The 15,786-nt window shown below is 34.6% G+C and overlaps 1 protein-coding gene across 1 annotated transcript in view; it reads left to right on the top strand.

Annotated features, from left to right (window-relative positions):
- Positions 1-15,786, top strand: part of GRIA2 (glutamate ionotropic receptor AMPA type subunit 2) — a 121,498-nt gene that overhangs the window by 61,173 nt on the left and 44,539 nt on the right. Inside the window, exon 3 of the mRNA XM_082727760.1 lies at positions 15,269-15,508. Coding sequence (XP_082583886.1) covers positions 15,269-15,508 — 240 coding nt within the window. The remainder of the gene's footprint in view (positions 1-15,268; positions 15,509-15,786) is intronic.

The following is a 15,786-nucleotide window of genomic DNA, read 5'->3' on the forward strand; positions in this document are numbered from 1 at the left end:
TGTAATAATTTAATCAAAGGGAAATTTTATCTTGTGAAAAAACACTGTGTAACTTCACAAATAATTTGACAAAGTCTTGTCAGATTAGATTATGATTATATTTGGTCCAGTGTTGCTGAAAATTCTTTGAGAGCATGAAATATGTTACATAAAAGAAAATTACACTAAAAAAAGGAAAATGTTACACACACACAGACACACACACACATATATATATGTAGATTTCTCCCTTCTTCATTAATATTTTTGAGCACTCTGAAATATTAGCATTTAGAAAAGTTTATCTGTGTCTGATTACATTACTGCTTTCTACCGTGTTACCCTGGAAGGAACTATTTCTCAAGACTAGGCCAGCCATTTTGTGCATATATTATCAGGAAGTTATACCTTGGTTTTCCTCACTTCCATGCTAAGACTTAATTTTTTTTCCCATTGATAAAAGAGTCATTGTTACACTTACTGAAGTAGGACATATACTAAAGCATTGTTCTTAACATTTAAAAAAATTGAAACATATTCTTTGGTTCTTTAAAAAATTGTGTTAGAAGTTCTGATCCTCCCCATGTTGTTTGTTTTCACAGCATAGTCTATCAGGGACCCGGCAGCTATCTAGTGGGTGTGCAAAAGGCAGGCAACCAAACTGAATAGTTTAGACTCCAGAAGAAATTTCTGTTTCTGCTTTATGTTTTCGCCGTTTGCATTTAATTTAGCCACCTTAAAAATTGTCAAATCTTCAATTTACTCTGTAACTTATGTACAAAATTACATGTGTTCTCCAGAACAAGGCATCCATTCATTGAGATATCTTTGAAGTGATGGCTTTAACTGAATTCATATGAACCTATTTTCAGTAATCACATACAGCTGAAATCAGGTATGCTGGAAGCTTAAGATATATACAATATTGATATTTTCCTTTGCAGTTAGCTGTCTATGTGCCCATTTCTATTTTTTCCAGCTTTGTTTTTCAGAGAAATTAGTTATTGCAATAGCAATTTACAGTGAGCTTTTGTACTGTCTTTTCTGAATGCCTCTTTTTCCGTTATTCATTTGTTGTCCACCTACTCTCATCGCTCTAAATAGTTTTTCTCTATCCCTGACTCTTACTAATGGAGAATTATTGCTTGGCTAATTAATTTTTCCTTTACCTTGTTGCACCTGTGGTGCTGGGAGTAGGGTATTATTAATTTTAGGACCATATTGATAATGATGAAATATTGATGTTATATAACTTGTATTATGTTTTCTCCTATATATTTTTTTCATTCTCTATAGACCACATGGTAAGGTGAAGTGTAAAGCTGAAACAATCATTCATACAATACGTGGGCTTTTTAAGAACCAGTATATTATGGGAAAGAAAGAATTATGAACTGTAGAAAAGAGTTTAATTTTATACGTCGATCAAATATATCAGATGATTATTCAAATTCTCACTCAATTTTCATTGCAGGGAAACCAGATAATGATGTTTACGTTAAAATTTATTATTAATTTAAGAAATGTAACAGAGTTTTAAAAAATAGGGAAAAATCATATTTCAATGTGGAATGGTCCAAAGGTGAGTTGAGTAGATATTACAAAAATAGTGACTTTCTACATAGAAAAATCCCAGAGAATCAACCCAGAAGCTCATAGAATTGATAAAAGAGTTCAATAATATCACTAGATATAAAAGTGTCACTTTTTAAAAATTTAAATTCCAGTTAGTTAACATGCAATGTAATCTTAGTTGCAGGTGTAGAATTTAGAGATTCATCACTTACATACAATACTCAGTGCTCATCACAAGTGTCTTCTTCAATAACCATCACCCCACTCACCATGGGCAGAAAACATGAATAGACTTTTTTCTAAAGAAGACATTTATAGATGGCTAACAGACACATGAAGAGATGCTCAATATAACTCATCATTAGGGAAATAAAAATATTATTTTGAAGTCAATAGCTTTTTTACATGCTTGTAGTACCTAATACAGAAATATAAGGAAAACATTTCTTACAACAATAGTAATAGTGCTACAAAGTATCTAGGGATAAACTTAGTAACAAGTGTACAAGGTATGAATACAAGTGTAGAACTTCACTGAAAATTATAAAATGATTCTAAGTCAATAGAGATTGGCTATTACAGTTAATGGCATTGTAAATGTTAATCTCGGCCAATTAATGTGTGTTTCAGTCCAATCCTAACCAACATTTAGAAGAGAAAATTGTAGGTCAATAGGCAAAACTACACTGAAAGTTATTGAAAATGGTTGTTTTTTAAAGGAAAAGTAATTAAAATACTTGTTTCCTTCTTGAGAAATAGACTTAAGCACAAAAGGGAACTTGGATGTGATAAAGGTACCATTTTAAAATTGAGGGGAAATCAATAAAATTAAATGAAAGTAGTTGGAATATTGAATATCCATGTAGAAACATAGTTAGATTCTACCTTGCATAAAATCCAAAGAGTAATAATAGAAGAATTAGTTATGACAAGACTAATCATGAAATCAAACAAAAAATTTTTGAAAAGCTTAGGCTGGCAAGTTCTTATTATACAAGACACAAAATCTAGAAGTCATCAAGGAAAAGAAAGAATTTGTTTACACATTTTTTAAAAGATTTCATTTATTTACTTGAGATACATAGAGCAAGAATGAATGCAAATATGATTTGGGGAAGCTGCAGAGGGTGAGGGAGTGGATTCCAGATGTACTCTACTCTTAGCATGTAGTCCTATTCAGGGCTTGATCTCGTGATCTCATGACCCTGAGATCATAACCTGAGCCCAAACCGAGTCAGCCACTTAACTGACTGAGCCACCTGGGCACCCCTACAAATATTATAAACAAAGTAAAAGATGAAAGGGAAAGAAAGAGAAAAATATGACCTTTATATATAAATGCAATTAAACAAAATTTAGGCAGTAACCTAGTAGTAAAAAAAAAAAAATATGCAGGATATGGGAATAGATCATTAAAAGAGAAATATATAAAAGTAAATGCACTTTTTCATTAATGATGGAAATCCACATTTTCCTGTTTACCAGAGGGAGCACTGTAGTACGATGAATTAAAGAGCAAGATCTTGGGGTGTCTGGGTGGCTCAGTGGGTTAAAGCCTCTGCCTTCAGCTCAGGTCCTGAACCTAGGGTCCTGGAATTGAGCCCTGCATCGGGCTCTCTGCTCAGCAGGGAGGCTGCTTCCCCCTCTCTCTCTCTGCCTACTTGTGATCTGTCTGCAAATAAATAAATAAATTCTTAATAAAAATAAAGAGCAAGATCTGGAGCCTGGCTGCATGGGTTTGACCCCCCACCGTATCGTTTTCTGAAGGTGTTATCTCAGAAAATTATCTCCTTTTCAATTTTTTCTCATCAGTAAAATGTATAATATCAGGTCTCATGTAGATATGAGTTTTAAAAAAGCTCTTACTTGAAAAATGTAATACCTTCTATCACAAGGATACAAAACTCAAGTTGTCATTTTCAAAACAGCAGTGAAATAGTATCACATGGTAGCTTAGAAATAAATTAAATGGGTTTAACTATCAGCTGTTGAAAAACACCAAAAAATAGGAATTTCTCTCTTTTTGTTGACAGGGATATGAATTAGTACACTGTATTTAGGTGATGATTTGATGGCATTGATAACATTTTATCCAGATAATGTTAAACCAAACAATTCCACTTCTTCTTTTTTTATTGAAGAGTAGTTGACACACAATATCCCATGAGTTCAGGTGTACAGCATAGAGATTTGGTGAATCTCTGTGTTATGCTATGCTCCCCACCATAGTTGCAACTATCTGTCACCATACAACACTAATACAATACCATTGGCTATATTTCGTATGATATGCCTTACATCCCCATGACTTTTTCTTTCCATACCTGTAAGCCTGTATGTCACCCTGTCCTTCACCCGTTTTGCCCATCCCTTACTCCTACTCTGACAATCATCAGCTTTTTCTCCGTATTTATAAGACTGATTCTTCTTTTTGTTTGCTTTCTCATTTGTTTATTCATGTTTTGCTTTTTAGATTTCATCTATAGGTGAAATCACATGATATTTGTCTCTCTGACTTATTTCTGTTAGTATAATGCCCTCTAGGTTCATGCGTGTTGGTACAAATGGCAAGATCTCATCATTTTTTGGTGAGTGAGTGGTATTCCATTGTATATATATATATATATATATATATATATATATATATATATATATAAATCGTTGTGTGTGTGTGTGTGCATACAACATCTTCTTTATCTATCTATCAAAGGACACTTGGATTGTTTTCATATCTTGGCTATAAATAATGGTTATAAATTATATATATAAATGATATAAATAATGCGATAAACATAAGGGTTATATACCTTTTTGAATTAGTGTTTCCATTTTCTTTGGGTAATGGCATAACTGTATCATTTGTTATTTCTATTTTTAATTTTTTGAGGAACTTCCATATTGTTTTCTACAGTGACTGCACCAATTTACATTCCCACCAACAGTGCATAAGGGTTCCTTTTTATTCACATCCTCACCAACATGTATTTCTTGTCTTTTTGATGCTAACCATTTTGTCAGGTAAAATGGGGTATTGTAGTGGTTTTGATTTGTGTTTCCTTGATGATTAGTAATATTGAGTATCTTCATGTATCTGTTGGCTATCTGTAAGTCTTCTTTGAAAAGATGTCTAATCGGTCCTTTGCACATTTTTAACTGGATTATTTGTGGGGTTTTTTTTGGTGTGGAGCTGTGTAAGATCTTATGATATTTTGGATATTAACCCCTCATCAGATATATAATTTGCAAATATCTTCTCCTATTCAATAGGTTACCATATTGTTTGGTTGATCATATTCCTTGCTGTGCAAAAATTATTTTGGTCTAGTCCCAATAGTTTATTTTTGTCTTTGTTTTGCTTGCCTGAAGAGGCATATTTAGAAAAATGTTGCTAAGTCCAATGTTAAAGAAAATTATTGCCTATGTTTTCTTTTAAGAGATTTATGGTTTCTTGTCTCAAATTTAGGTCTTTAATTCATTTTGAGTTTTATTTTTTGTGTATGGTGTAAGAAAGTGGCCCAATTTCATTTGTTTGCATGTAGCTGATCAATTTCCCCAGAACCATTTATTGAAGAGACTGTCTTTTTTTTTTTCCTTTGTATATTCTTGCCTCCTTTGTAGATTAATTGACCATAAAACTGTTGGGTTATTTCTGGACTGTCTATTCTGTTCCATTAATCAATGTGTCTATTTTTATGCCAGTATCATACTTTTTTATTACTATGGTTTTGTAGTATATCTTCAAATCCGGTATTGTGATACCTCCAGCTTTGTCATTCTTTCTCAAGGTTACTTTGGCTATTCAGGGTCTTTGATAGTTCCATACAAATGTTAGTATTATTTGTTTTAGTTCTGTGAAAAATGCTTTTAACAATGCCATTTTTAATAATCTGTTATGCAAAAATGTTAGCCCAGGGTTACAAAGATGAACATACAAACATGTTTGCTGCAGCCTTGTTTATAGTAATAAAAATTCATGACAATCTAAATATCTTAGTTTGGGAATATTGGTGAAATTGTGATATATCCAGACCAGGGAATTTTAGGAAGTAGTTTAAAAGAATGAACTAAGTCTGTATCAACATGATAATTTCTTTGTCAAATGTCAAAGGAAGTCACAGGAAAATTGTTCTGTGCTCTCCTTAATTAAATACATAACAAAATCAGAAAAATAACAAACAAAATCAATTCTAACTAGGGACTGCAGCTGTGCAAGTATACATACCAAATGATTGTTAATAGAGGTTGCTTCTGGGAAAAGTAGGGAGTGAGGAATTATAGCCTTTTAATGAGCACACTTGTTTAAATTTCTGTAAGAGTTTATTTCTGTTATTTTTGAGTTGTAAACATTTTACTTATGTTACTGAGATAAATGTAAGGGCCAAAACATAAATAAGCTACTACTCTTTTCTTGAGGAAACTCTTTCACACCATTAGTTCTGCACTTCCTCCTCTTATCAAAGTGAGTGTAACAATGACACAAAACCTTTGGATGATGTTAGAGTGAAGTATCATGTTCCCTTAACAAACATTAGGGCATCATTTTACCAGAACCAATGCATCAAGTGTGAATGAGTCCATTGTGCTAAAGTTAATACCTCCAGTTACTTAGCGATTTAGGAATGTAGGCTAATGGTCTAGAGCATTTCTTTGTACATTTACACAATTGCTTGTTATATGATATTCAAAAATTTTACCTTCATTTAATAAACTTTATGAGTTGACATATAAATGTTGAGGCATATAAGTAGAAACCCTCTCACTTGCCAACAAAAGGATGAGCAAGAAAGTCCTGCAAAAACTTCAGAGACCCTTTGAACCATCCAAAAGAAAGAAGGCTGTCAGATCTAATTTGAGAGCCTCCAGACAGGTAAAGCAATAAAGTTCTGTCTTTTCCTTTTTTTGCATGTGTCACTTAAAGGAAAATTCTTTTAAGTAGAAACCTTCTAGTTATTTGAAAAGTTTCTTTTTTTTTTTTTTAAAGACTTATCACAAAAGCTAACATTTTTATTTGTACTGAAATATCATTGAATCTGTATTTGGCAGAAACATAGTCCTTCAATTTTGTACATTCTAATTACAATCAGAAAAGAGATGTGACATTTCTTTAGGCATCAGGATCAAGAATGGCTGTGAGCCTAGGCTATCTCTGGTAGGCAAGACGTAGAGATAGACATGAAATAGAAAAAGGAAAACATTGAAGGAAGGAACAGGATAAACAGAAAGAAGAAATATAAAAAGAAGAAAGAATAAAAGGAAGAAAGACTCATAAAAAGTTACAGAGAATGGCAGAATTTAATCTGCAAAAACTTATCATATCTCAGACTCAATTTTACAGGATTTAAGCTTGTAATGAATAATAAATATGCACTACTGACATTTTGTATAATTTCTCTCTTTTTGTTTGGCCATACAGGCCCAAGTTTGAGCTCGATGAGACCTCTGAGGGTATGGAGACATTTGAAAGCTGCAATTTGCCAGAAGCATACAGCTGGCTGGTGTCACAACTGGGAATAGATGCCAGGCCTCCAGACGTTCAGCCTGGCACTCTTTATCCACAACATTCAAATCACAGCAGGGCACGCAGGGCCCAGAATTTACATAGAGCATAAGCCCGGCAAGAATTTGCAGAGTAGAACTCTGCGTATTTATCAGGAGGAAATACATGTCCAAGGGATGAAGAATGGGACTATCTTTTGTGAAATAGCATCTTATATAAACAGTGGTGATTCCCTTTCGTTTATGTGTCCAGAACCCATCATTAAAATTCACACGAGAGTTATTGCCTATTACTGCCAGGACTACTCTTGCTTGCTATTCCCAATGATGAATGAAGCCAGAATAAATAGTATAGATTTTTTAAAGCTGCATATAATACCAGCAATAGCAATAAACTTAAGACATTTCACCTCGCTCAGCAACATAACAGGAAGGTCAGGAAGGATAAATGTTTGTTAGAGGGAAAGAAAAACTGTATTATTACAGCTTCATTGTCTTCTACTACTTGGTGTTGATGTTGCATCCCATTTAATATTTGTATGAAAAATGGGATCAAAATACATGCAAAGGAGAAGCAATTTATCATAGTAAAGATTTGTGGCAGGGCTATAGGGAAAATCATCAATGAGGCAATTTATAGAAGATGTCATCGTGGTGTCTGTGTATTTTTCTTCACATTTTCTTTGACTCTTTAGTGTTTCACTCAATAGCTATATAGTGAATATTTTTGCTAGGAACTGTGCTGACCCCTGTGGAGCAGGAGTAGATGCAGAGCAGTAAGCTTTCGAAAAGAGTTTTGTTAAGAGGTGCTAACTGCTAGCTCCGGAGGCGGAGACCTTTCCTGTTCATTGGCAGTGAAAGAAGGTGCCCTCCCCCTAGATATATGAACTTTAAGATGACCCCATTAATGGAAGGTAGATAGTTTTACTCCATCTCATTGTGAGAACAGGCTGTTGTACTTACCTAGATTTTCCAAGAAGAAAAAAAAGTATAGTTTTTTTTTTTTAACATGGAAAACAATTGTCCATGTGCTGTCTGTTAAAACAATCACCTTTTTTTGAAGGAATACATGTTTATGATAAGTGCTTAAGCATGAACAACTCCATTGAATTTTGTAAGTAAGACATTTGAGATTGTGAGACTACCTGAGGATGTTTTCAAATACAGAATGTGTTATTGGACATATGTCCAAGACAAAGAAGCTCACTTCTTTCATTAGCTTTCCAAATGCACCCTGCATTTATAAAAATAAATATAAAAATAAAGGTTAGTAACTTCACCTCTCTTGATGCACATTTTCCACATATCAAATATATTTTGAAAACTTAAAATAATAAGATTTTACAAATATTTCAGGGTTTGTTTTCTCATAGTAATGATTACGGTGTTTCGGGTTTTGTTTGTTTATTTTCCTATTATGGGAACTAAGAGACTAAATTTCATGGGTAATTTTAATGAAAACTAGTTATTCCGCAGTATGATGGTGAATGATAAAAATACTGTCCTGACATAATTCTCCTAGTATCAGCAGAAATGAAATTTCATATTTGAAGCTCTTTTATATCTTTGTTATCCAGTTGGTTCATATCCCATTCGTTCAACAAATAAGTAATGGTGTACTTGTGAAAATTCCCGAATGATGTATTGAAGAGAATACAAAGTGCTCTGGTTGGATTTTCTGTCATTAGCATGTTCATTTCATGATTTCTATTTCCCCCAACATTTCTCTCTATATTATCTAGTCTAAACTTTAAACCATTCCTCCAGGTTAGGCAGGAGAGGAATTAATATCCTTACTGAGTAGACAGGAAAACAGGCTCAGGTTCAGTGGCTCCGCCTACCAGATACCAGCGAAGGATGAAAGTGGCCTTCCAATTAAGGTATCCTTATTTTGCTCTCACACTGAACTCTGATCTCAAGGAGGTCCCAAATCACCCTTCCTCCCCACACACTTACCCCAGTTCACTCAAACATACTGTACTTCATACTGTATTCTCATGAGGAAAGGACTCATAATCAGAAAATCATATTCAGTTGATGGTAAGCGGGACAGCCTTCATGGAAGAACTGGTTTTTTAATAAGTAACATTCGTCAAGTGCTGACTGTGTGCTGAGTAGGGAAATAACAGCACTTCATTCTCTCCTCTCAGTAAGCTCAGAGTTCAAGGGCAAAGCCAAGCAGTTATAACTCAGGCTAACATGCACAAATTCAGAGTGCTTTAGAATCACATGTAGGAGATGCATGTAACTCAGATCACACAGACCAGGTAACACCTGAGCACTATTACGTATATTATTCTCTAAGCAGTGGGGAGACATCAATGGATTTTAAGTAGGAGCATTATATCTGCCATGATAAGAAAGCGATTTATGATAAAAGGGGATATTTGCGAAAGTCCTGCAGCAATCCGACCAATAAATGTTTGAGGACCATATGAAGGCAAAGCCAGGGGAGCTGGAGAGGACAGATTTGAGAAATCAAAGGGGGCAGTAGTAGGGACAATTTAGTGTGCTGAGGATTAAGGAAAGGAAAAGATCTGGAGGGATCCTCATATTCAGAAAAGAAGGGTCTTATTTTAACACATGAACATTTGTCTTATAGAATTGGTGAATTTGATGCTAAAGAAAAAAGACAAATAAAATCCTGATGCATGGTTAATAAATAGTTATTATCAACATTGATTCAAACAGGGAATATAATAAGTAAGGAGGTCACAAGAGACTTATATGGAACTTACTAGTTGCCAAACTGTTGCAGCTCATTTTTTCTTTTTCTTTTCTTTTTTTTTTTTTAAAGATTTTATTTGTTTATTTGACAGAGAGAGAGATACAGTGAGGGAGGGAACACAAGCAGCGGGAGTGGGAGAGGGAGAACGAGACTCCTTGCTGAGCAGGGAGCCTGATGTGGGACTCAATCCCAGGACCCTGGGATCATGACCTGAGCCGAAAGCAGATACTGAGTAAGCCACCCAGGCGCCCCTCTTTTCTTTTCTCTCTCTCTCTTTTTTTAAGATTTAATTTATTTGTTTGAGAGAGAGAGAGAGACCACAAGCAGGGGTGGGGGGGAAGAGGGACAAGGGAGAGGGGAATGAATGAAGTAGAATAAAACAGACAGTTATAAATATCATGAACAGAACAAAGGAGAGTAATGAATTAATTATTCTGAAATCTAGAAGACCAATGATTGCAAGAATTATGGTGCCACGAGAAAAAAAGGAAAAAAAAAAACCCACACAAATAAATGATTTGTAGGATAACATTTTCAGGATTTCCCTCCTGTTTTTATGGATGTAGATAGGGAACTAGACATTTTTCCAGTGGGTGATATTGGAGGGTGAGAGATTGTAGCTAAGCTAGCAATTCCAGCTAACATGAACAATATCTACCCTGTTTGCTGTGGCAGTTTCTAAGCCTAACACAAGCTCATCACATTGAATGATTACAGTATGTATTTGTTCAGTAAATAAATAGACAAATGGAGACAACTGAGGTGCCAATGAAATTGTGGGAAGCATGCATAAAAAGTTGAATTTGATCTTGTTAAAAGGAATGTGGCCCCTAAGAAAGAAGCTACAAAAAGAGAAGAAAAAACAGTCAGAAAACGGACCCTTGTAGAATGCCTTTTTAATTTGGGATACGGAGGGAAAAATAAAAAGGTAAGTGAGTGAAAGGTAGTTAGAGGGAGAGGAAAAGTACCAAGAGGGTATTGTTTTACACTGGCAGCAATGTAGCGAAGGGATTGGAGGAGACCAAGACTAATAACAGGAGAAAGAGAGAGAGAGAAAGAGAGATATCAGGAAGCAAGTTTTTGATTAATAAATTCAGAGAGGCTAAGAAAGCTTGATCTGAGAAAAAAGATGATTGGCTTTAGTGAGTAGGAGATCATTACTGACAAATGATAGGGAAATTTCAATAGTAAATTTAGGGTCAAAATTTGCAAGAGGTTAATGTCAGAAGTTTAGTGATGAGAGAAGAGATATTTTCAGTGGGCTTCAGATTTTCAAGTTAGGATTGCTTGGTTATACAGCTTTTATCAGACTTTGCACAAGCTGCAAAGGGGCTGTCACCATTCCTGCTTATGAAGCAGCCGATGCTATTTCATTGAAGTGAATGGCAATTTAGTATAAAAAAAGTAAAACAAAAAATAAATCATGCCCTGTTCTTTTTCTGCCTTTCTACTAAATAACCATGCAAGGTTCTCTAGGCTCTATCGGGTATGCTACATTAGCAGCACCAATGAGAGAGAAAGATGGGAGGTGGATGCACCATCAGCATTGTTATTGGCTTCTATCATCTGGGCTATAATAAAAAGTGGAATAATCAGCAAGTTACTTATACCCAGGAGATGATAATTTCTGCTGTTTTGACCTAAACTGTCTTTTAAAAGGACTTCCCTTTGTTGAGCTTCTCAAAGTTGATATTTAGTATTTTATTAAAATAGAATTCAGTAAGAGCATCTTTACCTACCTTTTGCAATCAGTTTTGAGTCTTAAGACATGAATGAAATTCTAATACTAATCGGCATAATCATTTAGAAAGTTGTAATAGTGTTTCATAAGGTGATTGTACAGGGCATGGAACTAGAGGTGAAACTGATCTTCTCTGTTCCTTCCTCTGCTTCTGAAGATGACGTAGGAGAAGAATGAATATATGTAGGGTGCTGTTACTATCTAAGTAATTTTAGGAAACTACTTTTGGAATTATTCTACTGCTTGTGACACATTATTATCTCAGTGATGATAAATCTTCTGTCTTTGAAGATGGATATAAGTTAGGGAAATGGCTTTAAAATTTGGAGGGATAGCTGGGAAATAAAGTTGAGATCACAATGAGAAAATTTCTAATCAAGTGAGGAGTAATTTCAAGGAAGTGCACCTAAGATTCTTTTGTGTTATGTTAACAGGGCCAAGTATTTGTGGTATATTGAGGAAAGCATCAGTGTTAGAATGCAAAAATACTCAGGTATTTAAGGGATGAAAGGTTACAAGTGTAGCACTAAGTTTTTTGTTTTTATTTTGTTGTTTTATCTTGAGATGATCACTGCAAACTGGATAAGCAAAATACCTCAGCTCAGGTCAGAATTCTGATTGATCCCTGGTTGTAAATCTCAATGATCTCCTCATCATGTTTGAAGACAGAGACTGACCTAGGTAAAGAGAGGAAGGTGAGCAGTGTTGTAGAGATGACTGTTAATGGTATATAGAAAAAGGACATTAAGTGAGAAATATCTAGAAAAAGGAAGATACAGACAAATAGACAATTGAATATCTACCATGAAAAGATAACAGATAAGGGAAGAGGGTTTGAAAGGACCAGGGATAGGCAGGAAAGAAAAGCCATTGTTACAAAATTATGCTCATTGGAGAATTAGCTGAATTGCCTGAAAAAAAGTGCCTTTGGAATCAGGTGAATTATAATTTCTTGTGAAGTCATGTACTGCTTGTGCCTGTTGTTGGGCCAAAGCCAAGTATTTCCAGATGGCCACAATAACCAGGAGGCCCCTCGACAACTCACTTCAGAGTCTAAAACAAATGGAAAATGAAAGGTATGGCTCCTTATTACGATTGTCTATGCATTCAAACAGAAGCGTCCTTTATCAAGCATTCTGCTGAGGCCATGGCTGCTGTTCCCATCACAGAAGGTATTTCACTTATGATGAGAAGAAGAGGTCTCATTAATAAATCATATCGCCTGATATTCCTATAGTATTTAGATGACATGCCAACACTTCACCGGAAAATGGAATAAAATAGACCCAGAGAGAATTTTATAGCAATTTCCCCTTTTTATATGTCATATGGAATCATCAGTTTCTGAACAAACTTGAGATTTAAGATGTACATGTCAGTACACATATATCCATGTATAAAATAAGAAATCACTGCAGAATTTGCCTGGAAGGGTTTTAACAATGGTTTTTTGTTTTGTTTTGTTTTGTTTTGTTTTTCCTACTTATGTGAAGAATGAGCCCAGGCCAACATATTAAAGTTATTTTCAACTTTTCTGCTCGGACAAGGACCAAAGTGTGAACATAAGTAAAGGGCAGAAACCTCATATCTATTTTATGTTCAAGTTTGAAATGAATGTAAAGGAATATATTAAGTTTCCTGAGATATATTACTACCCTGCAGAAGACTGGTGGTAATAAAGGAGGAAGATGCCAATTGGTACATTACACAGATAAAACCTAGAAATCCTAGAAAACTTATGTTAGAAAGACAGAAGTGGGTTGAAGATTAGTAAATATATAAAGGAAAATGGGAATATTTGATAAATAAAAACCATTCATAGAAATAGTCAATCTTGCTTTCCTTTCCTTTCATGTCATTTAATACTTGATAAAAATTATTGCCTATTATTTATTGATTGTCTGGAATTGGTTATTAGAATCTGTATGTATTGTAGCAATGCTCTTATTCATGAAGCAAATCTATTTTTCTACAGATATTCTATTTTTTAAAGGAAACAGAATGAAATGAAATTGCATTAGTTTTATCCTTTAAATGGGATTAATTACTTTGAAAGAATGCTTGGTATTATGCTCTGGCTTGCTAGATTGTGTTACTGGATAGCTTATTTTCATTTCCTTGGATTGAAATGACCCTTAAGATTAAAAAAAAAAAAAATCAGCTATTTAATCATTTAAAGCTATGTGGTTGACCTGAATTGGTGGTCTTAAGCATTATGGCTTGTGTGGTTTCTATAGGGCACTTCAGAGGAATCAGTCTTGGAAAAAGTAACTATTACTTCTCAGATATTTTCAGATTTGTGTTTCAAAAAATTATTCTGACTTTATTGTAGAGAACTGAACTAAAGGGGAAAATTGGATGAAGGAAGAAATTTGGGCAGGAATTCCAGTAATCCATGTGGGAAAACAGTATTACCCATTAATTAAAAGCTTGGACTTTGAATCCAGATGCCTAGGTTTGAACACAGCATCTTTCATTTACTAGCTGTGTGACTTCGGGCAAATCACTTAATCTTGTGTTTCAATTTTCCTATCAAAATCCCTTTTTGGGAATAATAATAGTTCCTGCCTCAAGGGTTTTCATGAGAAATAAATGAGTTAATGTGCCATAGAACATGCCAATCACAAGGCAAGTACAATGTAAGAATAGGGTGTTAATGAGCTACAAACAAGTAGACCACATTTGAATATATTTAGGTATTAGGATAAACAATAATTAGTGATTGACTTCGGGGGAGAAGGTAGGAGGAGGTATTGTCATATGCCATATAGTGTATATCATTAGAGGCTAAGGGATTTTGGAGTGATAGGGACTTTCAAATAACATATTACCTTTTTTTAGGGATTATGTTCCTAAATCAGAATATTTGGTAATGTTCTTTGTTTAGTATGGGTAAGGGAAGTCCATGAGAAAGATTAAAATTCGGGTTTCTGAACTCCATTTAATTGCTACTTGACTGAGAGACCCAAGGTTAGAAATCTCTTTCTGGTGATGTGTCTCTTTGTGTATGTGGTGCGTCTTGCATTTGGTTTTTCTTAAAGAACTTTGGGTCAGCATTAGAACCCTTCATAAGCCCTCTGACCTTCTAGTATGAGGCATCATTAACACAATAAGCCCTTTTAAAGAATCAGATTTTAGAGGGAGTGAGATGTTGTGAATGTATGTAAATGCTGGGTAACTGTAGTTTGTTCTTCATATAATTAATGATTGTTACTTACACTTTTTTTTTTTTAGAGATTTATTTACTTATTTATTTGAAAGAGAGACAGGGTGTACATGTGTGAGTGTGGGAAGGGACAGAAGGAGAGAATCCTCCATCAGACCTCCCACTGAACATGGAGACCACACTGGAGCTCCATCTCAAGACCCTGAGATCATGACCTCAGCCAAAACCAAGAGTTGACAGCTCAACCAAACTGAGCTACCCAGGAGCCCCTGCATTTTTTTTTTTTTTTTCAATGTGGCTATCCTAAAATAGTTTTCCACTTACATGGTTTGTTAAAAAAAAATAATAATGTATCTATTTTCTTGTAGCCAAAATTACTTTTTAATGCTTTGTAATTCTTTGAATTCCTCAAAGAGAGAGCTAAGTAAATAAGTGCTCAGACAGGATGGATCATTGATATAAATTCTGTATTTTTCCATTTTGATTATTTTATGTTCCATATAAAAGAGCATTAAGTTTTAAGCAAATCTATGTTACGGTATGCCAATTTCAGTGATATATCCTTTCTATTTTTCCTATTCAGTCTGCTCCCAGTTTTCAAGAGGCGTCTATGCTATTTTTGGATTTTATGACAAGAAGTCTGTAAATACCATCACATCATTCTGTGGAACGCTCCATGTCTCCTTCATCACTCCCAGCTTCCCAACAGATGGCACACATCCATTTGTCATTCAGATGAGACCTGACCTCAAAGGAGCACTTCTTAGCTTGATTGAATACTATCAATGGGACAAGTTTGCATATCTCTATGACAGTGATAGAGGTAAGTGACAATATCCCTATGTCTTTGTAATGGGTCAGATTAAGTGCCTACACTTGACACTTATATGAGATGTTATGGAGCAACACAGGCTTGTTAAAGTCCAGGGATCACTTGGTTTGATTTTGCTGTGTAAATGAATAATGCAGTTTGAAAATTGGGAAACGTATTTAGAGTTTTTTTAAAAAAAAGTTGTGAATGTTCATTTTAAAAATAAAGATTCTGTCAACCCAATACCCAGATGTTCAGTTGTAATGTAAATAGTACCTTCTGAGATTCGG

This window comes from Mustela nivalis, assembly GCF_964662115.1.
Source record: "Mustela nivalis genome assembly, chromosome: 4".
NCBI lineage: Eukaryota > Metazoa > Chordata > Mammalia > Carnivora > Mustelidae > Mustela > Mustela nivalis.